The 21,734-nt window shown below is 51.0% G+C and overlaps 11 protein-coding genes and 1 non-coding gene across 12 annotated transcripts; 5 read left to right on the top strand and 7 right to left on the bottom strand.

Annotated features, from left to right (window-relative positions):
* Window positions 1-507: 507 nt before the first annotated feature.
* Window positions 508-1,800, bottom strand: EJ05DRAFT_533980 (uncharacterized protein; the record flags this gene model as incomplete). The annotated part of the gene is made up of 4 exons (XM_033749148.1): window positions 508-681; window positions 754-1,370; window positions 1,418-1,740; window positions 1,776-1,800. Coding segments are annotated over 4 exons (1,137 nt in total), but the record flags the coding sequence as incomplete, so codon positions are not given.
* A 702-nt stretch (window positions 1,801-2,502) lies between these two features.
* EJ05DRAFT_471449 (UPF0157-domain-containing protein) lies at window positions 2,503-3,442 on the top strand. Its single transcript, XM_033742967.1, has one exon. It carries the CDS (start codon window positions 2,564-2,566, stop codon window positions 3,179-3,181), a length of 618 nt encoding a protein of 205 aa, XP_033604870.1. The 5' UTR covers window positions 2,503-2,563; the 3' UTR covers window positions 3,182-3,442.
* Window positions 3,443-5,518: 2,076 nt separating this feature from the next.
* On the top strand, window positions 5,519-8,309 carry EJ05DRAFT_767 (TRP-domain-containing protein). Its single transcript, XM_033749963.1, has 3 exons — window positions 5,519-6,145; window positions 6,199-7,481; window positions 7,535-8,309. Exons 1-3 carry the CDS (start codon window positions 5,755-5,757, stop codon window positions 8,039-8,041), a joined length of 2,181 nt encoding a protein of 726 aa, XP_033604869.1. The 5' UTR covers window positions 5,519-5,754; the 3' UTR covers window positions 8,042-8,309.
* A 735-nt stretch (window positions 8,310-9,044) lies between these two features.
* Window positions 9,045-9,118, top strand: EJ05DRAFT_t11. The gene has a single exon. It is a non-coding gene; the product is annotated as a tRNA-Ile (tRNA).
* Window positions 9,119-9,446: 328 nt separating this feature from the next.
* EJ05DRAFT_725 (uncharacterized protein) lies at window positions 9,447-10,975 on the bottom strand. The gene is made up of 3 exons (XM_033749929.1): window positions 10,571-10,975; window positions 10,129-10,510; window positions 9,447-10,049 (listed from the first exon to the last, which is right to left on the bottom strand). The coding sequence occupies exons 1-3, from the start codon at window positions 10,710-10,712 to the stop codon at window positions 9,533-9,535; spliced, it is 1,041 nt and encodes a 346-aa protein (XP_033604868.1). The 5' UTR covers window positions 10,713-10,975; the 3' UTR covers window positions 9,447-9,532.
* Window positions 10,976-11,525: 550 nt separating this feature from the next.
* Window positions 11,526-12,055, top strand: EJ05DRAFT_747 (uncharacterized protein). The gene has a single exon (XM_033749949.1). The coding sequence runs from the start codon at window positions 11,633-11,635 to the stop codon at window positions 11,909-11,911; it is 279 nt and encodes a 92-aa protein (XP_033604867.1). The 5' UTR covers window positions 11,526-11,632; the 3' UTR covers window positions 11,912-12,055.
* A 145-nt stretch (window positions 12,056-12,200) lies between these two features.
* Window positions 12,201-13,102, bottom strand: EJ05DRAFT_495298 (short chain dehydrogenase/reductase family; the record flags this gene model as incomplete). Its single annotated transcript, XM_033746243.1, has 3 exons — window positions 12,201-12,727; window positions 12,790-13,024; window positions 13,073-13,102. The coding sequence occupies 3 exons, from the start codon at window positions 13,100-13,102 to the stop codon at window positions 12,201-12,203; spliced, it is 792 nt and encodes a 263-aa protein (XP_033604866.1).
* Window positions 13,103-13,318: 216 nt separating this feature from the next.
* EJ05DRAFT_708 (cysteine proteinase) lies at window positions 13,319-14,463 on the top strand. The gene has a single exon (XM_033749910.1). It carries the CDS (start codon window positions 13,381-13,383, stop codon window positions 14,308-14,310), a length of 930 nt encoding a protein of 309 aa, XP_033604865.1. The 5' UTR covers window positions 13,319-13,380; the 3' UTR covers window positions 14,311-14,463.
* EJ05DRAFT_700 (thiol methyltransferase) lies at window positions 14,352-15,381 on the bottom strand. The gene is made up of 2 exons (XM_033749900.1): window positions 14,786-15,381; window positions 14,352-14,731 (listed from the first exon to the last, which is right to left on the bottom strand). Exons 1-2 carry the CDS (start codon window positions 15,275-15,277, stop codon window positions 14,393-14,395), a joined length of 831 nt encoding a protein of 276 aa, XP_033604864.1. The 5' UTR covers window positions 15,278-15,381; the 3' UTR covers window positions 14,352-14,392.
* A 1,226-nt stretch (window positions 15,382-16,607) lies between these two features.
* Window positions 16,608-18,198, bottom strand: EJ05DRAFT_690 (uncharacterized protein). Its single transcript, XM_033749885.1, has 2 exons — window positions 17,128-18,198; window positions 16,608-17,004 (listed from the first exon to the last, which is right to left on the bottom strand). The coding sequence occupies exons 1-2, from the start codon at window positions 18,005-18,007 to the stop codon at window positions 16,751-16,753; spliced, it is 1,134 nt and encodes a 377-aa protein (XP_033604863.1). The 5' UTR covers window positions 18,008-18,198; the 3' UTR covers window positions 16,608-16,750.
* A 21-nt stretch (window positions 18,199-18,219) lies between these two features.
* Window positions 18,220-20,031, bottom strand: EJ05DRAFT_506143 (uncharacterized protein). Its single transcript, XM_033747789.1, has 2 exons — window positions 19,611-20,031; window positions 18,220-19,557 (listed from the first exon to the last, which is right to left on the bottom strand). Exons 1-2 carry the CDS (start codon window positions 19,893-19,895, stop codon window positions 18,313-18,315), a joined length of 1,530 nt encoding a protein of 509 aa, XP_033604862.1. The 5' UTR covers window positions 19,896-20,031; the 3' UTR covers window positions 18,220-18,312.
* Window positions 20,032-20,328: 297 nt separating this feature from the next.
* Window positions 20,329-21,733, bottom strand: EJ05DRAFT_642 (uncharacterized protein). Its single transcript, XM_033749834.1, has one exon. The coding sequence runs from the start codon at window positions 21,590-21,592 to the stop codon at window positions 20,339-20,341; it is 1,254 nt and encodes a 417-aa protein (XP_033604861.1). The 5' UTR covers window positions 21,593-21,733; the 3' UTR covers window positions 20,329-20,338.
* Window position 21,734: the final 1 nt, after the last annotated feature.

Here is a 21,734-nt window from a genome sequence, read left to right as displayed (position 1 = left end):
CGATAGCGCGCCGCGTGCTCGGCCGGGAAGCGTGCGCGGACGTATGTGTCTGTTTCGGTGATGGTGGTGCTGGTGGTGGTGCTTGTGCTGGTGCCGGGTTTCGGGCGGAAGATATGCCGGAAGATATCCCGGAAGGGTGTTCTGAGAAGAGCGAGGACGCGCCAGCGGAATGCTTCGAGGGGGAGTGTTATTTTCCATAGAATTGCACGTGACTCAGACTCAGACTCAGACTCAGATTCTCGATGCTTTTGAGTATCACTAGCACCAGCACCAGCACCACCACCACCAAGCAAAACCTCCCGAACCGCGCACGGCGGCGGATGTGCAAAGGCGCGCAGGAGGAGCGGGGAGTTTGTGTAAGCGGTGCGGGAGGAGGGGTCTTTGTGGAGGGCGGCGGCGGAGAGGGCGGAGAGGAGGGTTGGGTGGGAGGTGAGGGAGGAGTAGAATGCTGGGGAGAGGATGGTGAGGGTGAGGTGTGGGGTTGAGTTGGGGGGTGGGGTTGGGGTTGGGGGGGAGGTGAGGGTTGTTGTTGTTGTTGTTGTGCTTTGTGTTGTGGGTGTTGTGCTTTGTGGTGTTGTTGTTGTGGAGAAAGGGATGGGGGAGGAGAGGGTTAGGGATAGGGGTGTTGGGGTGTGTGTGAGGAGGGCTTGGATGTGGGATGTTATGAAGGGGGCGAGGGTGCTGGGAGGTGGTTGTGGTGTTAGTTTTGTACGATAGGGGAGTAGTAGGCTGGAGGAGGAGAAAGGCACGTACGATTCTTCTGCTGTTGGGGTGCGGCCGATGCTTTGGCGGTCGACTTCTGGTCTATACCAGACGTGCAGCTTGCGTCTGAAGAAGAGCTTGCCTGCCTCTCGGACGATTCGCGGGAAGGTGACGAGGCCGACCCACCACCAGGCCGTGATGAAGCGTGTTGTTTGCCGTAGATTGAGGGTGCGAGGGTCAAGGGGGGCGGAGGTGGAGAAGACGCGGGCGACGAGTTTGGGGTGGTGTTTTGATGACTTGAGCGTGATGGTGTTGTCGATTTGGATGTCAGGGGACTGAGCAAGCGGGTTGAGTGCTGAGAGGGAGTATGTGCCCTTGCGAGAATTGAAGGGGGATACGTGGAAGTCTTTTGTCCAGACGTTTGTGAAGCGCTTGGGAGGCTTGGGGTTTGGCGTACTGCTGGTTGTGGTACCGTTTCCTGCGTCATCGCCTGCTTTGAGGAGGTAGATACGGCGCTCGTCGAAGGTGTTGTTCACTTCCAGGATCATGTATTTGAGGGTCAAGTCGTCCGAGTAGATGTACCAGAAGGAGACCGGATTGAAGGAGTAGCCCAGAAACTTGGGCGCGGTCACCAGGTACGCATGAGTCCATTCTTCGCTCTTCACGCCCTGGAAAGAGGTCAGTCATGGCTCCTTTAGCTTGAGCTGTTACTCACCTGTGACTCCAGATATGCATGAAGCTTTCCTTTCAGATCGAGTTCCTCACTGCCACGCTCCAGGTAGTCTCCTGCTTGGACATGAAACCAGCCCTTATCTTCGTTTCCATCAAAGCAGCAGTGGGTGTCGACGGATAGCAGAGACCCGACCTTCCCATGCCAACCAACAGGAACGCCCACGAACAGGTAGGAATATCCGAATGAATGTTTCTTGGGAAAGACACGTGCATGCGTTGTTTTACAGGGCAGAAGCAGTGGCCTGAACGGGCTATTGGCGAGCTTGGAAGAAGTGCTCGTCCCAGTCCCCGATGGCCTTATCCATCCTATAGGGATGAGTAGAATGACTGTCGATACAAACGCGGCAACCAGATGGCTTGATACATGATCGATAAAGCGAGAGAGCAATTGTGAAACGCCTGCTCGATCTACGAGTCCGGCCTGGGTGGCTCCAAGAACGATATACAAGACCAAGTCTGTCGCGAGGCTGCTTCCAGTGTCGTATAGATAGGTATCGACAGTCCTCTGAATGATTAAAATCAGCTGGACCGTCACGGTCCAAACCAAGCTCTTATCTCCATTCTGCAGGTGATATATTTGCGCCACATGTATTATGGAAAGTAAGCCAATGGTCCATGGTATTTTCAATGTAGGATGTGTTCCATTGTGCATTGTACGCGTACTTGGCTTTGCTGCGAACATGGAGTTGGAGGAATATAATTCATTCGTGAACGGAGTCTGATTACCTACAGTGTTGAGTAGACGCTACCCGCTTTGGGCATAGGCTGATCGGTTCAAAACGTCACCATTCCGATCGATATTTTGACACATGGTTGAAATATCCAGCGAGGTTGTTGCAAACAGCATGAATGATATGCCATGTATTCTGTCCATTCCTGATCAAGTCTAGGATAATAAATTCATAGAATTGAGAGACTGTTATCATGACATCCGGACAGCTCAACTGCTGCTGGATGGTTCCAAGTACCTGCGCTAAGGTAGCCTCACAAGGCCCGCTGCCCAATGCCGACACCGCAGGTAAACCCACAGCTGTTCGGAAATCTACACCGACGGCAAAGTGACATGATAAACAAGACCGATGGTCTGCCCATCGCATGGCATCTCTAGATACCCAGCGCATCTCCAATCATGGCACCAATCGTAGTAGTACCATACGACCCAGCCTGGCCATCGCAATTCGAAGAGATCAAGGCATCCCTCGAGCAGATCCTCGCAGCAGGATCCTACCTCTCGATCGAGCACGTCGGCAGCACGTCCGTCCCCCTCCTACCCGCCAAGGCGATCATAGACGTGGACATAGTGGTGAAGCGCGAGGCGCTGGACAGCGTCTTTGCCGCCCTGCTCGAAAAAGGAGGCTACGTCTACAGAGGCGATTTTGGGGTGCAGGACCGCCACGCGTTCCGACACCCCGAGTTGTTGCCCACGCGCAACGTGTATGTTTGCGTCGAGGGGTGTCTGGGACTGCTGAATCACCTTGCGCTCAGAGATGTGCTGAGGCGGGACGAGGCGCTGAGGAAGGAGTATGGGGATGTCAAGATGGAGCTTGCACGGCAGCAGCTTGAACTGAATCCGTACTGCGATGCGAAGACTGAGATTGTGCTCAAGATCTTGGCCAAGGCTGGCTTCTCCGAGGAGAGCATGGCTCAGATCGTGGTGATGAATGGGGGTCCGGCGCCGAATGTGATGGACAGCTCGGCTGGTGCGCCGGCCGGTGAGACTGTTACGACATGTTCGTCCAGTGCGTGATTAAGGGTGCAAGGCGGCTTGCTGTTTTGGACACGGACGCTTGCTGGTTCTTCAGGCATCAATGGGTTTGCGTGCGCAAACAGTGTATGTAGCAGTTGGTAGTTGGTAGGGCATAGAGTGCAAGATATGTGGAGAAAGTTGTGTGTGTCAGTCAGACTGCCATCTGCGTCGTCATTGCTGCACTCCATAGTAGACGGAAATATACACGGCCCCGCATTCTTGCAGGGGGCTGGAACGGAGGCGTGTGTGGACACGGGCACAGTCTGTTGAGCAATGACATTTATGACATCTTATCACGCAAAAGGAGAATGTTGATCAATTGACGAGTGTTTGAGAGCTTAACGGCCATGGCTGATAGGCTCGAAATCTTGCGGGTTGTTAGAGCATGGTGTTGTAGATAGCTATGAGCCAGATAAGAAGAATCTGGAAACAGCAGTCAGTCAGTCAGCGTGTCAAGGTCGAACAGCCACATCAGCAATACTATAATGAATGAGATACCTAAGACTGTATCATGGTCAGCACAGCACAAAGACAGTGTGTCTGTCGCATGTAGGCTGCGGCTCGGAGGGCGGCCGGGCTAGGCTGGGCTGGGGGCATTATTAGGGTTGGCTGATCAAACGCAGACTGCCCCAGACCTTTTTTACTTTTGCTCCCTGCGTACGTACAGTATTAGCAGCTATCAGCTCATGTCGTAACCGGTAGCGGGTCCGGGCCTTTCGTGCACGAGGAGTGTTGCACAGCAGCATTCTCCAACGTCGCAGCGGTAGGGAGATAGTCGTTAGTGCTAGCAATAGGTGAGGGTGGAAGAGTAGTGATTAAGTGGCAGGCCGTGATACTAATGGCACGCGCGTCTACAATCGTATCGTTACGGATCTTGCTGGAGAGGGAGAGGTGAAGTGGTAATATCGATATTGATATGTAAGTGTGCACGGTGGTGGCTGTGCAGTGTCAGGCCTTGCAGACGTACCTGAATACGACACTGGTATCTACATACAGACCTGAGGGTTGTAGGTATCTACTGTACCTACATACCTGGCTGGGTACGGCACCGTTCTCGGCCCCACTAATTACAGCTGACACTGATGATGCTGATGGATGGCGTGAGAAGCGGCGAATATATGATTATTGTATTGCCTGGGTATGTTTATTGAATAGTTACTATCCTTGGAAGTCATGAATGGTCTGTAAGATTTAATTAATTGACTACTACCAGATACATATACATGGCTGGGAGGGCATAAGGGTCTGACCTACTCACCACAGCCATCGATCGTTGCCATCTTGTCAACATGTGGTCGGTCGCCGCGCGTCACCAGTGTGGACTAGCAAGACAAGTGAAACGGCAGCCAAACCCAGAGCGTCGAGAGTAATGAATGGTGAGCTGTGAGTGGTATGTAGAGCGATGTGGGACTACTTACTAGGTAATAGCTGTCTCCAGGTCTAATGCCCCCTTTTCCCACACAAAGTTGACAAGCAAGGCTAGCCCAAATTGCGACTGCCCGCCAAGACCAGTAGACGGACCCACCTACTTTCATTTTCCCTCGCCCCAGTAATTTAGTGTGATGGTGGTGGTGGTGGTGGGCAGTTTAAGCTACTCGACCTACTGCAATTAGTGACGGAACCCCCCCAAAACACGAGTAACACGCAGCCAGTAAGTGCAGTGAACAGCCGCCAGCCAGCCAGCAGCCACCCACCACTTTACGCCCGCCCAGCCCACACAGCACAGCCCAGCGCAGGGAGAGAGAGAGAGGAGAGAGGTGGTGTTGTGCTCATTTGTGTGCCCCATTCCTGCTATGCACCCACTGTCTTGTCTTGCACTCACTGTCTTGCACAGCACAGTATTACCCTTCAATCCTACGCTTTGCCCTCGTCCCCGTCCCCGTCCCCGTCCACGTCCACGCGTTTCGTCTGCACACGGTCCACACTGCCCGCTCTTGCTGCATCCTGCTACATTCCCCCAATTCTCTCACTTCTCACACTCTCACTCTCACTCTGCAACAACACCATCACCCTTTTCGCCAACTGTCCTGGTCTCGCTCGTTACCTTACCTTGTCCACACTCGTTTTGCCCAGCCCTGCGAGCGAGCTAGTCTGCCTCTAGCTCCGGATCCGGAAGAGAAGGGAAAGGGAAGAAAGAAGCGTGAAGCGTGAAGCGTGAAGCGTGAAGCGTGAAGCCTGACGCCTGCACTTGGTCGCCAGCACCCGACTCGACTACCACCCACTCGCCCGCTCCCTCCAACCTACTACTTACTACTCCTACTACCTCTTCCATTTGTCGTCGCAGCAACACCTCCGCCTCTCCAACCTCCTCCCATCATCACTGTCTGCTCGCTCGCTACAACACCAGCTCTCTCGTTACTACAACAAGCACTCATCCGTGCCTCTCCCATCCCTCGCTGTGGGTTCACAACAACACATACTATTACTCTGCGACACTCGTTTTTCGCTCTGCCTACCTCCACTTCTCCACTGGTCTGGGGCTTCCATCTCGTACTCCAAAACGGCTATCCAGCCTACCTAATACATCCTCCATCGTCTCGCTTCCCTTGTACACGACTTTCATTGCGTCCACAATGCGTCGCTCTCTGGCCTCATCGCCTATACCCTGGCTCCTCGCTCTCCTCTCCCTCTTCCCGTTCGCCACTCTCGCTGAACGACTCATTCAGTCCAGTTCCTTGAACCTGTGCCAGGAAAACTCGCAGTTCTCGGCAACCCTCTTCAACGTCGCTTTTACTCCCGACAACAAGACCGTCACTGTCGACATCGAGGGTGTCTCTTCCATCTCGGGCAACGTCACGCTGAAGTTGGATCTGATCGTGTACGGTTACAATGCGCTTCAAGAGACGATTGACCCTTGCACCGATGCCGATGGCCAATTGATGGGTCTCTGTCCCATGAACACTGGAACTCCCAACTTCCCCTTCAATCTGCCATTGTCTGATGATGTGATTAGCAAGATTCCTGGTAAGATCTGATGCTCATTGACGGTTTCTCAACCTACTGACACTCCACTTCAGGCATCGCCTTTACCATTCCTGATCTAGATGCCGTTGCGCGCGTACTGATTCTCTCCAAGAACACCGGTGAACAGCTTGCCTGCGTCGAGGCCCCTCTCTCAAACGGACAATCTGTCTACCAAAAGGCTGTCGGTTGGGTAACTGCCGTCATCGCTGGCTTGGGTCTACTTGCCTCAGCCATCACGAACGGGCTCGGTCACTCCAACACTGCCGCCCACGTTGCTGCCAACGCCATGTCACTCTTCGGCTACTTCCAAGCGCAGGCTTTGATCGGAATGACGGCCGTTACCTTGCCTCCAATTGTGCAATCCTGGACCCAGAACTTCCAGTGGTCGATGGGCATCATTCGCATCGGCTTTCTCCAGAACATGGCTACTTGGTACCAACGTGCAACTGGTGGAACTCCCAGCACCATTCTGTCCAACCTGGCCAACGCTTCGGTCCAGATCCAGAAGCGTTCTCTCGACGTCGTCTCCGGTCTTCTCACAAAGCGAGGTGTATTCCCACGTACCAATGCTGGAGCCACAAATGCGCAGACCACCACCAACGTCATCGTCTACGGTATCAAGCGTGTCGGATTCCGCTCAAAGATTGAACCTACAAACATCTTCCTGACCGGCTACGCCTTCTTCGTCATCTTTGTGTTGCTAGTTATTGCCTGCGTCGTTGCCTTCAAGTACATTACCGAGGCACTCGTAAAGGCTGGCAAGATGAAGAGCGACAAGTTCCAGGAGTTCCGCAACGGATGGCTGACAGTTCTCAAGGGAATCATGTTCCGCATCATCTTGATTGGTTTCCCTCAAATGGTTGTGCTCTGCTTCTGGGAGCTGACGGTTCGCGATTCTGCCGCCGAAGTCGTTCTTGCCATCTTCACAATCGTCACCATGATTGCCATCCTGGGCTGGGCTGCCTTCAAGGTCATCCGCATCGCTCAACGCTCGATTCAGATGCACAAGAACCCTGCCTACATTCTCTACTCTGATCCTGTTTCGTTGAACAAGTGGGGCTTCCTCTACGTCCAATTCAAGGCAACTGCCTACTACTTCATCGTACCCGTTCTAGGCTATCTCCTCGTCAAGGGAATGTTTGTCGCCCTCGGTCAAGGAAGTGGAGCAGTCCAGGCTGTTGCCTTTATTCTGATCGAAGCCATTCTGCTAGTCGGCGTTTGTATCCTACGCCCGTACATGGACAAGAAGACCAACAGCTTCAACATTGCAATTGCCGCCATCCAATTCCTGTCCTCGGTCTTTCTCCTCATCTTCTCCGACGTATTCAACCAACCAGTAAGTAGAGAGACGATGATCGGTTGACATGATGGAATACTAACAGTCTGCAGGGAATAGTCACTGGTGTCGTTGGTGTCATTTTCTTCGTCGTGAACGTCATCTTCGCCTTTGTTCTCCTCATCATGGTCCTGGTCTCGTCCTGCTACGCTCTGTTCTCCAAGAACCCCGACACCCGCTACCAACCAATGCGCGACGACCGTGGATCCTTCATCAAGTCGCAAACCCAGCTCAACACGGAACTTGATGCCTTGGGTGCTACTGCTCGTGGTGAAGGCAAAGGTGCTTATGGGAAGCCTCGTGCTGGTATCGACGATGACGATGACTCATACTCATCATCATCCGCCGGTATGCGCCAGAAGGAGGCTAACTCGGATGTGTACAGCGCACCCGTGCAGCAGTCAGATTCATACTACCAAACTACTCACACAAATACGAGTAGCCCCGCGCCATATCACAACGCCCCCTACGGACAAAATCGAACGGGTAGCATAAGGAGTGAACAGAGCCGAGGGCCAACGGCGAGCCCGTGGCAGCGCGGTGCAGGTTATGATCATTGATAGAAAGAAAGAACTAACGGCGATACAGGACTGCGCGCGAGTCACCGTGCGAGTCACGATCGCGTTTGGGGTGTAATAAAATCACGATGCAGCAAAGGAGGGGAGGGGAGGACTTGTACATGAAACGACCCAAAGCGCTCTATGCGCAAAAGTGACGCAGCACATAATCTTAGTCCTTATCATCTTTACATTTTGACAAATATACCGCCCGCTATTGGGCGCTTTTGTCTTTGGGGGAGGGGCGCTACGAGGGCTGCTGGTTTAGGGAATTTGGGGGAGGAGATTCGAAATAAGGTTGTGGTCGCACCTCGCTTGGGTCTCGCAATAACATAAAATGCGAAGACGGCAGGTGGTCAGGCATTGTCATTTGCGCGCGCCATTGGGGGGAAAGGGAAAGGGGGAGTTGAAGATTACCACTTTGAACATTTTTTTTCCATGACGGCTTTTCCGTTTTTTGTGTGTGTGTGTTTTTCTGGCTTGACTCTTTTTTTTCTCTCCTCGACCCCTGGTTCTGGTTCTGTTCGTTTCTTGGATGGATGGATCATACGCATACGCATACATCACATGCTGCGGTGTTTTTTTGTTCTTGGAGATATGTAGGCTTTTGGTTGCTTATTTGGTGCTTGTGCCGTGGGGAGGGATCGGCCTATGTCTGTCTGTCGTGTAGACACGTGACGGTCGATGGAGGACGATGGAGGACGCAGGACGCATGCGCGGTCGTCGGGATAAGGACTCGACCAGACCAGACCAGACCAGACAGAGAGAGAGAGAGAAGACTACTACGTTCTTATAAACCAGACCTTTGGAGAGAGAGTGTGTGTGTGTGGTGTGTGTGTGCACACGTGTGTGTGCATTGGCAATGACTTGTTCCTTATTCCGTGTCGGTGGTGAGTTAATATGTATATGTATGTATATGTATGTATGTATGTGTGTGTGTATAAATTACTCTTCATACCAGCTTTCTCTGGTATATATACTACTCTGGACCACCACTGTCCAAGTCGGTCGCTTAGCTCAGTTGGTTAGAGCGTGGTGCTAATAACGCCAAGGTCGCGAGTTCGACCCTCGTAGTGACCATTCTTCTTTTTTCTTTTGTCTTTTCTTTTGCGTCTTTTTAGGTCGTTGTCTATCGTAGGAGAGGGGTTCGTGTATTTGTATTTTGCATGTGTATGTATGTAAGTAATGTAGGTGGGTGGTAGTTAGTAGGTTGATAGAGAGAGAGAGGTCATGATCAAGTAGTAGAACAACATGTAGGATTGATTATAAGAACATATATGATCAATCAATCATATATATATATATCCAATCCACTCCCCTGAAAGACCCCAACGTAGTAAGACTATACATGCTATCCATCCTACAATTTTCTTGCTTTCATTCTTCCCTTTTCTTCCCTTTTCTTCCCTTTTCTTCCCTCTCCTTCCCTTTTCTTCTTTTCATCTTCGTGTTCCACTCCAACTTCACCCACTCACCCACACCCACTCGCCCACTTCACTCCCTGTTCATCAAAAACGGACACTCGGCAGGCGTCACGCGCGACATCTCCTCGTGCGTCTGCTGCGTCTCTGCGCTGGCGGGGTGTGCGGCAACGGCCTCGCCGGCGACGGGCTGGACGGCGTCTTCCATTTCGTGTGGATGGATGTGTTCCTGTTCCTGTTCTTGTGCATCTGCTTGTTCCTCTGCCTGTTCTTGTGTCTGTGCATCTACAGAAGACTCCGACAACGACGACGACGACACACGCACGCCGCCCTCAGCGCCAATATCCGCACCATCATGCGACTGCGACGGCGACTCCGTGTCCGCTGACGCGCCTGCGCCATCATCGGCTCGGAGCGGCACGACCTCCCTGTTGACGATCCCTTTGGGCGCAATCTGGCGGAACATGTCGAGCGGGTCGAACCAGGTCTCGACCTTGCGCAGACGGAGCAGTTCGTCGACGGTGGCGACGGTGACGCCTTCGATGTCGATGGTGCCGCCGTGGGCTTTGGCTGTGACTTTTTGGCCTTTGCTGTGTATGCTCAGTGACTGTTTCCATATACATTTATATATGTGCGCCGCGTTGAAAGGCAAGGGGGGAAGGGACGTACTCGTTGAACCCGACATAGTCATTCCTCATCACGCCCCAGTGCCGCCAGCGAAACGCAACCTGCGGCGGCCCGGCATACACCTCGACGACCTCCCAGGCAAACGTGGGCATCATGCGCTTGAACGTCTTGTGGCTGCTCGCAAAGTCCGAGGCCGCGGGCGAGTAGAACTCGTTGGGCGCGATGATGGCGTTGTACGTGCCGACGGCCAGCATGTGCTCGCCGCTCTGCGGCGGGCCGCCGTTGATGGCGAAGCTGTAGTTGGGCCGGTCGATGGTGCGCCAGTCGGCGAGCGAGGTCTTGAACGAGGCTTCGATCTCCCAGTTCTTGACGAGGGCTTCGATGAGCGCGGGCAGGCTGCCGGCGGTGTGGTTCATTTTCTTGGCTGGGGGGTAACGGGGACGTTAGCTACCGCGGGGGACGTATTGCTCCGTCGTGGGCTCACTTTCGGTAAAGACCTTTCGCGTCTTCGTGTAGTCGGGGGCTCTCCCATATCTCCATCTTGCGTCTGCGTCTTTGAGGACGGCGTTGGGGTCGGTGACATAGTCTGGAAGACTGGGGGCTGGTGTGGTGTCGACAGCAGCCATATCAGAATATAGTCTAGACACTGGTTGGGTCGGAAATGAATGGAGCAATTGCTATCGAGATGGAATAGCAAGGACTACGGGTATGTCGTGGATATCTAGCACAAACGAGGGGACGCCTTGCCTCTTATGAGGTAGAGTATCCAATTGCCGACCAAAAAAAATAATATGTATACTTGCGAGAGTAGGAGAAAGATGGACATGTTCGTATCCGGGTATGTATATGCTGCTTCACCGATCCATTAACATCCTGGAAGCCACGAAGGAGGACCAAAGACGATCCCAATTTGGAAGTCGTGCCGGTCAAGGTAGCTTCTGACAGGACATGGGTGACGGGAAGGTAGCCATTGGAACTTGCGAAGATGGGGATAGATCACAGCCAAGGTGGTAGTCTAAAGCACCAGAAGTCTGCTAGGGGAGCTCTAATTCATAGGGCTAGCAACCCAGTGTTGGACAAAGTACACTTGCCAAAGCGCCAGGACGAATCGTGACTTCGAGATTAAGCTGCAAGGAGAAATCAGAACTAAAGACTAAGTGTCAGCGAGAACAAGAGTATCGTGTATTGTAGCATAACCAGGGTTTGAGGGATCCAATGGCAACAGGCCCTTTAACCCTGGACATCCATGAATACCTTCTACGGGTCGCTCGGATTGGCTCAAGAGTTCGTATTTGACGAGTCCACACGAACAATGCTGGTGGCAATGCGTCATGCTGCTTGAGCTAGACCGACAACATACGCGGCCTGGAACAAATAGGCCAGCTCCAGTCAAGCATGGTAAGAACACCGATGAGATTGGATATGGCGCCGATACGATAGGCAGATCAACGATCACGTCGCGAACGGAACCCTTTGAGTTTTGACCCTAGTAATTCACGGTTTGATGTAAGCACGCAGGCGGCGAGATGCATGCGGGCAGGATGTGATGGCTCGGTTATATGCATGTCTACATGACAAGCGACTCAAAGCCTGCAGGTTTTCTAGGTTGATGATTCTATGCATCTGCCTGGTTTGTTTAGAGGGGTCCTATTCGAACGTTCGGCTGGTGCTTGCTATTACTTTGACAAGATGCGTAGCGATCTGTCACTCTGTTACACTAGTGTGGCACTTCTTGAAGGTGTGCTCACCCTGGGTCATACGTATCTTGCACAATAGGTATTGCGGCCAACCATATTCGAGCCTAATAATGTACTACATTGTCTGATCGGGGAGCCTCTAATATGCTTCACGGGCTCGTGGGTCAGATCACACACAATGAGCATTGTGGAAGATCATGTTACATGCTGTCCGGTCGCATCAGAGGACTGATATTGTACCCGCTACCTTGTGGAACCTGTGGCTATCGACGTAAATTGCTCATCTTGTTCTTACTCTGCTAGTCGATCGCAGCTGCTATGGCAGAATCATGGTAGTCTCAATCGATGAAGGCTTTCTTAGTCCGGACACCAGAATTTAAATGCAAACCAGTCAAATCTATCGTTGAATTTGTGAACTCATAGCTTCGAGCTACTAATTACCGAACCGCCGTCCAAAGTAATCGTCGCTCCGTTAACATACGCACCGGCTCGGCTGCTGAGAAAGAGGCAAGTTCCCGAAACATCTTCCGGTGTCCCAATCCGTCCGAGGGGGATACCGGACTCAATCATGTCCTGGAATTTCTCGAGAGTAGCTTTCATCATCTTGCTCTGGAATGGCCCACAGGCGATGGTGTTGCTTGTGATGTTCCTAGCACCCAAATGGCTTGCTAGTACTCTGCTCAAATGGTGTAGACCAGCCTTACTGGCTGAATATGCAAATGTCTCGAGGGACGGCACGCGGAGACCATCAACGCTACCGATATTGATAATACGCGAGGGGTCGGTGGACGAGCCAGCGGCTTCAAGAAGAGGGGTGACGAGCTGAGTGATTGTAAAGACACGTTGCAGGTTAAGCGTGAGTACGCGCACCCAGGCGCTGTCTGGATATGTGTCGTATGGCTCTCCCCAGTTCGAGCCAGAATTGTTAACGAGGACGTGGAGTTCTGGAAGCAAGTGTTTCAGTCTTCACATCGCGACTCTGCAGCAGGCATGGAAGTGAACTCACTGTTCGTTCTCTTCGCAAGTTCCTCTGCAAGCTTCTTGCAATCCGACTCTTTATAGAAGTCGGCAGCGATCCAGTCCGCCTTGCCTTTGCCGAGAGCGTTTAATTCTTTCGTGGCCTGCTCGCATGCCTTTGCGTCACGCGACGAGATAAAAACTGTAGCACCATTCTCTACAAATCCCTGTGAGATCATGCGCCCAATACCTTTCGCGCCGCCGGTGACTAGAACAACCTTGTCCTTGGTATGATGTTAGTTACGGTCTTGAAGTTCGGTGAGGCAATTCACCTTGACATTGAAGAGCGTCGAGATATCCATATTGGTATATATACACTAAGAATTCGAAAACATGTACAGAATGTAAAGGGTGAAGAGGGGTGAGATGTTGCAGACGCAGACTTCATTGCGGGAGCTTCCCCAGAGATGTGTCTATCGATACCGAGCTGCCTCGGCTGAGCGATCCTTCACTGTTTGGGACTAGCGTGGGCGCAACTAGCTTATGGCTTGTACTAAATTTTGATAATTACTGCAAACACTGAATACAGTACATCCCGTGATATCCAAGCACTGTCATTCTGCCCTTCCAGGTGGTTGCGATGGATGAACTACGTGCTAGGCATCGCAAAGAGCAGAAAGATCTTCAAGGTAAAATCACACAGAAGAAAAAAGCGGCGACCAAAAAGACCCGCAAAGGCGTCAATGATGAATGCGACGTACTGGAACGAGAACTGAAAGAACGTCAGCAAGAACAAATCTTGGCTCTTTCTGGTGAAACACAACATCTAAGTGAAGATGCTACCACCGAGTCTGACCCTGACGTTGAACCAACTGGATCCTCCCGTGAGGGGCAGCTGGAAGCCAGCATGAAAAATGTCGCATTGTCTTCAGAAAGCCAGCCCGCAGAACAGGACGAGACTCCACATAAGAAGCCCAACCGTCAAAAGGCACGACTAGCCCGCCGTGCAGCAGAACAAGCAGCAGCAGCAGAGCAGGCAGCTAGTGAAGCAGCATCTCTTCCGGATCTTCGTGAGCAGGAACAGAACCAGATGGCTCAGCATTTCTCAGAACATGGACTAGCTGTCAAGGAGATTCGTGCCGATGGACACTGCTTATATTCTGCTGTAGCAGATCAGATGACGCAGCTCGGGCTTGGACTGAAGCCACGAATCACACCCAAGCTGTACACAAATGCTAGCGAGGGCACTACACCCGAGTACAAGATCGTCAGGGAAGTGGCAGCAGACTTTATTGAGGGGAATAAGGACGATTTTGAGCCATTTTTGGAGGAGCCCCTATCGGACTATATCCAAAAGATCCGTGACACTGGAGAATGGGGTGGTCATATGGAGCTCATGGCTTTAGCGAAAAGCTACGGTGTGAAAATTAAGATTCTGCACGGTGATGGTAGGGTGGATGAGATTGAGCCAAACATTAATGTGAAAGACCCGGAAGAGATCTGGCTCGGATACTACCGACACGGTTTTGGGTTGGGAGAGCATTACAACTCACTCCGGAAAGCACCTTGAACTTTCAGTCTACACAGTCAGGTGGTTCTGACTGATGTTGTGATCTCTTTGGACAATATCTGATCAAATGATTGAGGGCTCGTCAACTATGATGACTCCAGATCGACATCCAATCTGTCCCCTCACCAATCTTATGCGTTCTATCGGGCTTCCAGCGCAACAACTTCTTCAGCGCGTGCTCATTTGGCTTCGCGGACGGTTCCTGGATGATAAAACCGTCCTCATTGTAGGGAATCCTAACTCCTGGGCGTTTGAGGTGCTCAATATATACCTCTTCTCTGACAGCGAATGGTGGACCTCCAGTCGAAGGCTCTTTGTAGGAAGGAAACTCAAGACATAACAGGTGGCCCTTCGGTGACAGTAATTGAGACATTCTGAATGACCAGGCAGGCCGATGATCAGGATGCATGGCACATAGAAACTATGGTAGCAGTGTTAGCGAACCAGCTTCTACTCTACGGCATGCCATACACACCGTGTAGTCATAGATCAGGTCGACTGTTCCTCCAATTTTCTCAACCCAATCACTCTTGTAAAAGTCTCCCTCCATGAAATGTATACTCCCTCTTCCAATTTCCCCGTCTACAGCCTTATATTCGCCGCTCTCCTCTATACCTTGCTTAAAATCCGCGCACGCCTTCACGGCCAACGGACTGACCTCTAGCCCCCAAGCGTCATAGCCATAGCTTGCCAAAAGCGCAACATCGTACCCTTTCCCGCAACCCGGCACTAATGCCGTCTTCCGCTTCCCATCTCTTGTGATTGGCGATCCGAGGATGTCTTTCTTTTGCGCAAGTGCATCGACCAGTGCAGGGCTGGGAAAGCCTTTGTCCCATGGCAGGAAGCCTTCCTTGTACAATTCATCCCATTTGCTGCTGTCTTTCGTGCGATCATCGCTATGGAAGTGGCTGCGGAGGCGCGCGCGTTCAGGCGTGTCGGCTGCGAGATTGGGCGTTACGCCGGACATGTTAGGATAGTGCTGTGGAGCTTATCACTTTCAGTCGATGTCTGGATAGAGTCTGAGGTTTAAGTTCTGGAAATGAGAAGACACAATGTTTTGGATGAGGGTCTGGAACTTGAGTGAAGCTCAAGTGGAGAGTTGGAGTCTGGACAGGGTTCAAATTCTTGCACGAATCAAGCTCCAATCGTATAGCGTTTGGGATTTAAATGCGATTCTAGTTCCATCTGGCCCTTTGGCACAGGGTTGCCCGATCGTCATTGTCGTCATTCGTCATCGTCGGATCACTCCATCCATATGTCCGAGGCAGGAACGGAATGGATGGGGAAATGCTTGCAGCCGCACGGAAGTAACTCCGCACCGGCGCTAGTACTAAGTAAGCTACATTATTCTAAACGTCCAGCTTTCAATTCTGACTTATATGGCCAAGCTCATCCTCGTATCTTTCAAGTGTGCCTCGAAAGATGAGACAGACACCATTAGGCCTTACATTTGATCTACAGGATGAAGAGAACTATCAAGAATGAAACGCTATATTCGTGGATCTGCGGATGCACATTATACAATGTATTGAACGAGTCAAGATACCTGTATTAAATTGATGCTCTAAGCTGTAGGCGTCCTTCCTCGGAAAATCTCTCTTGCCTTTTTAGAATCAAGCAGAGAGAAGCAAACATTCTGCAATGGTCTGCAATGAGGTGCTTACAGGAGAAAGCGTGATGGGCACATATCTTCAAATACGCTTGTTATGTTGGGTTTTCTGTGTGATTGATAAACCATTGGTACGTACTCCCCCTTGCCTGCATATCTGGACAGTCCCGTCGAAGCAGAAAAGCAGATAACATCTAGTGGTTGTCTAGCACCGTCGAATCCCACCAGATTGGGAGGCAGGACTTCCACGGTTCTTCTCACAATCTTCGTATATGAGTTCAGATAAAGCAGCTACCCATCCTCTGTTGACTTCGCTCCTTGCTCACCCAAATACTCTAGTTGCACTAACGCGACACCTTCAGCCTGAGGCCGTGGCAGATCGATCGGAAACATTGATGTCTAAAGCGAAGGTGCTGATGAGGAAGTCGCCATCGGAAATGCCGTCCGTAAGTGTCTTGCTGAATACATTTGGGCATTACAGTGGTTGTTGCGCGCCGCCGCCAGGATTTTATACCGATGCTGAGATCGTCACTGGCCACTGCTGAAGCACTTCGAATGTGAACACTGAACCCTTTTGCAACAGTCGCTTGATGATGAAGTGGCTTTACGCCCTTGTAGCGATACCGAAATTTGGCTCACTTCATATTACAGAAAGCTTGTTTTACCGGCTGGAAGATGATGGAACTGGGATCGAAACTTCCTCCCAGACTTTACTTCGAGCTGTCGATACATTGAACTGGCATGCCTGAACTATGGCCTCGATCGGCCGTGAAATCTTCTAAAGTCACAATACAGAATGGTCGACGAGATCAGATGTCTGTAGGCAGGAGGCTATGGAGGTGTTGGGAATGGTGTCACTGCCTCTCTTGCCTTTTGCTCGCTAGCGTTCTTCGCAGCCATCTCCATTACTTGTTTGAATGCCATTGACATTCCACCAAATAGAGCAGACATAGGGTTCCAGCCACCTAGAGGATCGTTTGGGTCTTCCTGTGCCAATATGTAATCGCCTCTTTTCGGTGCACCTGTATATTCGCTGAACAGCGCCGTGGCTTTCTCTAATGGCACAAAGACACCAAGAGTCGAAGCTCCGAAGGTCAGCAAGAAAACGACACTGTGGACTAGTGCTGTGAAGTCTCCGAGTGACAGAGGCTTCACGAGATTATCCTCGATCCAGCTGTCGGCCTCATTGATATAATAGAGGAACGTACCCTTGGCATCATACAGTTCATTGACAGCCTCTTGGTGTCGCTTCATTTCTTGCATGAATAAATTATGTTCGTCGAATTGCTCAACAAGTTCGGACTTTTTCATGATTGAGAGTAGTTGTTCGTTGTAGCCAGGGAACACGCTTGGTGGCAATTCAAGATATGCGTTTTCCAGCGGAAATTCGATCACCCGAGCGGTAACTGGGTGTAGATGTGTATAATCCCCTCTGTAGCTAAGCCCGGCTGGAATATCATCATGATCAATCTTTTCGTCTTCAACCTTAAAATGCAAGAGCGCAGGCGCTTTTATCTGCCATACACCACAGAGAAAATCAGCAGTGCCAGAGCATTCGGCAAGAAAGATATGGCTTTCGTTTAGTTTCGAAGGCGCGTAGGCGTGCTGCCGAGCCTTGTCAAACGCTTGGCCCCACTCAGTGTATTTGTCGAAGATTCTGTACCGGGCCAGATAGATCCACTGCTCCTTTGGTGGTGCGTTTGGACAAACCATATCAGCCACAAGCTGTTCAAGATCTGCGTATTGATTTATGGGTGCATCGACATTGTCCCAATCAGTGTATTCCGTCGGCAATATGAGGTTCAATTTCTTCAGCCAATCATTACTGTTGATACGCATTATGTGGTAATCATTTTTTGTATCTTGAAAGTCGCGAAAGGTGAACCCCGGGACGCCCCAATCGTTTGCGACCGATTTGACAGAATAGAGAAACTTATCCGTATTTTCGCGTATCATGCGGTCATGATAGATACCGAAATGGACTCCATTAATGATGCCAATGACTATAGGGAAGAACGTCAAAGGCAGGGTCGGCAGGAAGACATATTTGAACCCTTTCCAAGAGATGTTGCGGATGGTTTTAAACATAGTGAACTTGCCTGGATGCGGCTAGCATAATAGAGAATAAACAAAACGGTGTATCAGGCTTGGGACTCTGCTGTGAGGGGGGCTGTTCCACGGCAAGTACAGCGTAAAATCTGGTAAACGAAGTAACATAAAATCGCAGGCTTCAGAGGGCATAAGACCGGATTTTCAGGAGAAAACTAGATTCATGAATCTATCTAAAGAAACGGGTAGGGGGCGACGCTAAGCCTATCCGGATCCCGGCGACGGGCCAGAAGCAGTCTTTTTCCAACAACGCCTCCAACCATATCTCTCTCCTATTTGTACTTTCATTCCAGGCTAGAGATATACTCTTCTACCTTCTTCCACTCGTTATTTTTAATCCAAGGAATAATCCAGTAGTTCCCCAGCACGTCTCGCCCCACCACCGCTGCCGAACCTCTCCGCTTGAAATCGTTCGAGATGCCAGAAACATTAATATAACTCGGTTTGCCGCTGACCGTATCCCCACTACGGGGCCCTACATTATTACCCACGATAGCAGCGGAAAAGTCCGTCTCATAGAACTTAGCTCCTGTCCAATTCGTCACATTGACCATTTTCATGTTTCCGTCACCGAACAAGACCGGCATACCTTTAGCCTCTTGGACGAAAAACATAAAAGTCTCGACTTGTGCGCGTGTGCGTTGTGTTCTGATGGCATTTCGGACTTTCAGCGCCGTAGCACCAAGCGCTTGAGTAAAGACATCCTTCACCGTTGTCAAAGCAACAGCCCCAATGACAGCGTTAGAGATATATGCCTTGCCAGGAAGCAATAAATCTTCGGCTAGAGGCCTACGCAACTCGACCACATTGACGATGGACAGTGTACGATTGTTATGTGGCAGGTTGACGCACATAAGGCGAGCTATCAGAGCTGACAGCACATCGCCGTCAGTCAGTTTGACGTTGTGCATAGAATGAGCCGCCGAAATATATGTCGCGCACTCCTCCTTGATCCGCTGGAATACAGATGGAGGAATGCAGATGGCTCGTCCAGACTCTTTTGGGTACCAAATAATGTCTAGTATATAATTGATGATGAACAAGAAGATTTGAAAACCTTTCACTCGCCATTTAGACATTACGTGTTCCTCTATTGGCTTCGAGCCAAGCGTTTCAAGCGGATCCGTGTCAAAACCTGCAATAGCTGGTACTCGCTCAACATGACCGCTCAGAATGTCCGACCAGGCTTTGAGTAAATACGCTAGACCAGCCGCGTCGATCAAGGTATGAGGCCATGAGACAGTGACAAGTGTCGCATCTTCGAATGAGACGATAGCCAACGTAAGCTGGGGCTCGTCAGTATACAGCCAATCCTCGAGCCTAGTCGGTGCGTCTTTCCGCAGCCTAACAAGAGGTTCAAAACTGTCTGTATCTGCCATTACAGTTGGCCGTATCGACGCCTTGGGTAGCTGAGATGCCAACGCATGTTCTTCGATCCTGCATTCAAACCGCTCACGAACGTAAATGAATGCCGGTCTTTCAGCACTGAAACTTGCAGGAATATGATATTCGAGCTTCTTAGTGGTATCCTTTAATTCACCTCAGCATTAACTTATGGCTTCACACTTGGGATCAAACTGACATTGAGGCGGAGACGTGCTCCAAGTTTCCTCCAATCTCCCGTCTCCAACAATGTCTCCAGAGCACCTCGAAGTTTCTCGGGGTCAAGGACAGCATCAAAACGCATGGTTGAGTAGAAGGCCATTGAGCGGAAAATCGGAGTATCATCCATCTTATGAAGAGGTATAATTTTGTCCGTAGGGACCGTTGCTGGCGCTGTGGGTTTTTTACTCCAGAAGGGCCACATTCTGAAGGTTTCGCAGAGCTTTATGATATTGACACTGTGTTCGGTTTTGAGCGTTTTCATCGACGTTACACAGCCTGACTTTAGTTGCACGTTGTGTAAACAAAATCAAATTATGCTAGTCGTAAACTTGACAGAGCCAGGAGCCAAATCAGGACTTGGAAAAGCCAATAGTCACCTGTTGACCGTGACATCAAACGGCACCTCATCGTTCTTATAGTTGATTTTAAGCTATAGATTTTGGCCCCCATATGAGGCCTCGTTCAACGCTGATCGACGCACGTGACGCTAGAGATCCTTCGACTTAGGATGATCATAATGATTCTGGAACTGGAATTCGAATACCGTTAAATCTGTTTCTTCATGGAGATCGACAAGATTTGGTCTAAGGATGCAAAATGTGAAATGGCTGTATCTTTCGCTTAGCTACTCTGTATACAGTACGCACTTCCCCTATTCAAGATGTAGATATATACTGCCAAGTTGATGTGTTTAGCCAAAGCATATCATGTTCTTGACAAGACAAAAGCGAAATCTTGAATAGCACACTTAGGGTTGTCCCCAACCTTGATATTCTCGAACGAATATACGAGCCTAATCGATGCTCGATTCTTCTCGTCCACGATTTGCTCGAGCTTATTCATGAACGCCCCCGGCATGTCCATCAATTTATCGGCCTCGTCGACCGATTTTCTCCCAATGATCATCTTACTAGCCTCCAGGAATCTACTCTTGAATACCTTCCACAACATGCGATCACTCTTGTGCTTTTGGCCCGGTCGCGGGAAGTAAGGATTATTATCAAGGAAGGCTATCGCAGCCCTCTCCAGTCCTTCCCGCCCCCATACCACGTTCTTCACCTCGTCGAAGTCCAATAACCACAAAGTATGCGTTCCCAACGCCTCCGAAATCCACGGTGAATCCGGGCCACCCAAGCCCATCTCCTGGAATTTACCGACGTTTCGTTCACGTGGTTTCGCCCGTGGCGGCGCAATCACAAACTCAATCCCTGCTGCATCCATGCCTACATCAAAGTACATTATTGCCAACACCTCCGCCATACTTCGCGCATACTCTTCCATCGGCAACTCCAACGCCTCCATCTGATCCACACACAGCGCATAATCGCCCAGTTCAGACTTGCCCGGGCTGGTTCCCCCACTCAGTCTTTTAGTGCGTCCCAGATACACCCTGAGCAACACACTCTCCTCCTCCTCTCCCTGGATCGCCTGTCGACACAGCCCATCAAGCCACAGCTTATCGTCCACAGCATCGATCTCCTTGCCGCCGAAGCCCCGGATACGCTCTGATATGGCGATGCACCCACGCTCTTTCTCGGATGACGGAAAGCGCGCTTCGCGCGTTGCCCACCAATTGTCAAAGCGTGGACCTGCGAGCACGAGGTCGTGGCACGCAGGCACCGAGATTGTGGGTGCGAGCGTGGGCTTGCACTCCGCTAAGCTCTGTAGCACGCGGGCGTGCATGACGTATTCGTTCCAGATAGCCAGGTCACTTTCGAGGGTGTTGAGTGAGCGCTTGAGGACGCAGCGGGCGGGACTGCTCGATGACAGGTGCGGATTGTGACGATTTCTTCGGGCATAGACGATGCTACTTGCACCGGCGCCAATTGCGATGAACGGCGGGTCGCGAGGCTTGAGGGATCGGGGGGAGTTTGGAGTGCGCGAGAGATAGGGTGGGTCGGTACAGTGGCATGGATGGATGCAGGATATACATGGCAGTGGTGCTGCTGGTATGGCCATTGTGGTTATAGGTTCAATAAAAGGGGTAAAGAGATAAAATTGCTTGCCGACCGTGGTTATGTCAAGTCGTGTATGTGTGTGCGATATTTCAAAAGTAACATGAGGAAAATGGAGAAGGGTGGATAAGTGCCGCGTATTATGC

The sequence above is a fragment of the Pseudovirgaria hyperparasitica genome (genome assembly GCF_010093815.1).
Source record: "Pseudovirgaria hyperparasitica strain CBS 121739 unplaced genomic scaffold EJ05scaffold_1, whole genome shotgun sequence".
Taxonomy (NCBI): Eukaryota; Fungi; Ascomycota; class Dothideomycetes; order Acrospermales; family Acrospermaceae; genus Pseudovirgaria; species Pseudovirgaria hyperparasitica.
Note: the sequence above shows the minus strand (reverse complement) of the source record. Positions and strands in the feature narration are given on the sequence as shown.

Bases quoted from the DNA above. Each gene is read 5' to 3' on its own strand.
- EJ05DRAFT_690 (XM_033749885.1), bottom strand. From the start codon at position 18,007: ATGTTTAAAACCATCCGCAACATCTCTTGGAAAGGGTTCAAATATGTC. The intron at 17,005-17,127 runs GTACGTTCCTCT...TGACCTTCGGAG, and splicing joins TGAACTGTATGATGCCAAGG to CTTCGACTCTTGGTGTCTTT.
- EJ05DRAFT_725 (XM_033749929.1), bottom strand. From the start codon at position 10,712: ATGGCTGCTGTCGACACCACACCAGCCCCCAGTCTTCCAGACTATGTC. The intron at 10,511-10,570 runs GTGAGCCCACGA...GTTACCCCCCAG, and splicing joins GCGAAAGGTCTTTACCGAAA to CCAAGAAAATGAACCACACC. The intron at 10,050-10,128 runs GTACGTCCCTTC...GAGCATACACAG, and splicing joins GACTATGTCGGGTTCAACGA to CAAAGGCCAAAAAGTCACAG.
- EJ05DRAFT_708 (XM_033749910.1), top strand. From the start codon at position 13,381: ATGGATGAACTACGTGCTAGGCATCGCAAAGAGCAGAAAGATCTTCAA.
- EJ05DRAFT_506143 (XM_033747789.1), bottom strand. From the start codon at position 19,895: ATGAAAACGCTCAAAACCGAACACAGTGTCAATATCATAAAGCTCTGC. The intron at 19,558-19,610 runs GTCAGTTTGATC...GGTGAATTAAAG, and splicing joins GAGCACGTCTCCGCCTCAAT to GATACCACTAAGAAGCTCGA.
- EJ05DRAFT_642 (XM_033749834.1), bottom strand. From the start codon at position 21,592: ATGGCCATACCAGCAGCACCACTGCCATGTATATCCTGCATCCATCCA.
- EJ05DRAFT_747 (XM_033749949.1), top strand. From the start codon at position 11,633: ATGGCTCGGTTATATGCATGTCTACATGACAAGCGACTCAAAGCCTGC.
- EJ05DRAFT_700 (XM_033749900.1), bottom strand. From the start codon at position 15,277: ATGTCCGGCGTAACGCCCAATCTCGCAGCCGACACGCCTGAACGCGCG. The intron at 14,732-14,785 runs GTGTGTATGGCA...CTGCTACCATAG, and splicing joins ACCTGATCTATGACTACACG to TTTCTATGTGCCATGCATCC.
- EJ05DRAFT_471449 (XM_033742967.1), top strand. From the start codon at position 2,564: ATGGCACCAATCGTAGTAGTACCATACGACCCAGCCTGGCCATCGCAA.
- EJ05DRAFT_767 (XM_033749963.1), top strand. From the start codon at position 5,755: ATGCGTCGCTCTCTGGCCTCATCGCCTATACCCTGGCTCCTCGCTCTC. The intron at 6,146-6,198 runs GTAAGATCTGAT...ACTCCACTTCAG, and splicing joins TGTGATTAGCAAGATTCCTG to GCATCGCCTTTACCATTCCT. The intron at 7,482-7,534 runs GTAAGTAGAGAG...AACAGTCTGCAG, and splicing joins CCGACGTATTCAACCAACCA to GGAATAGTCACTGGTGTCGT.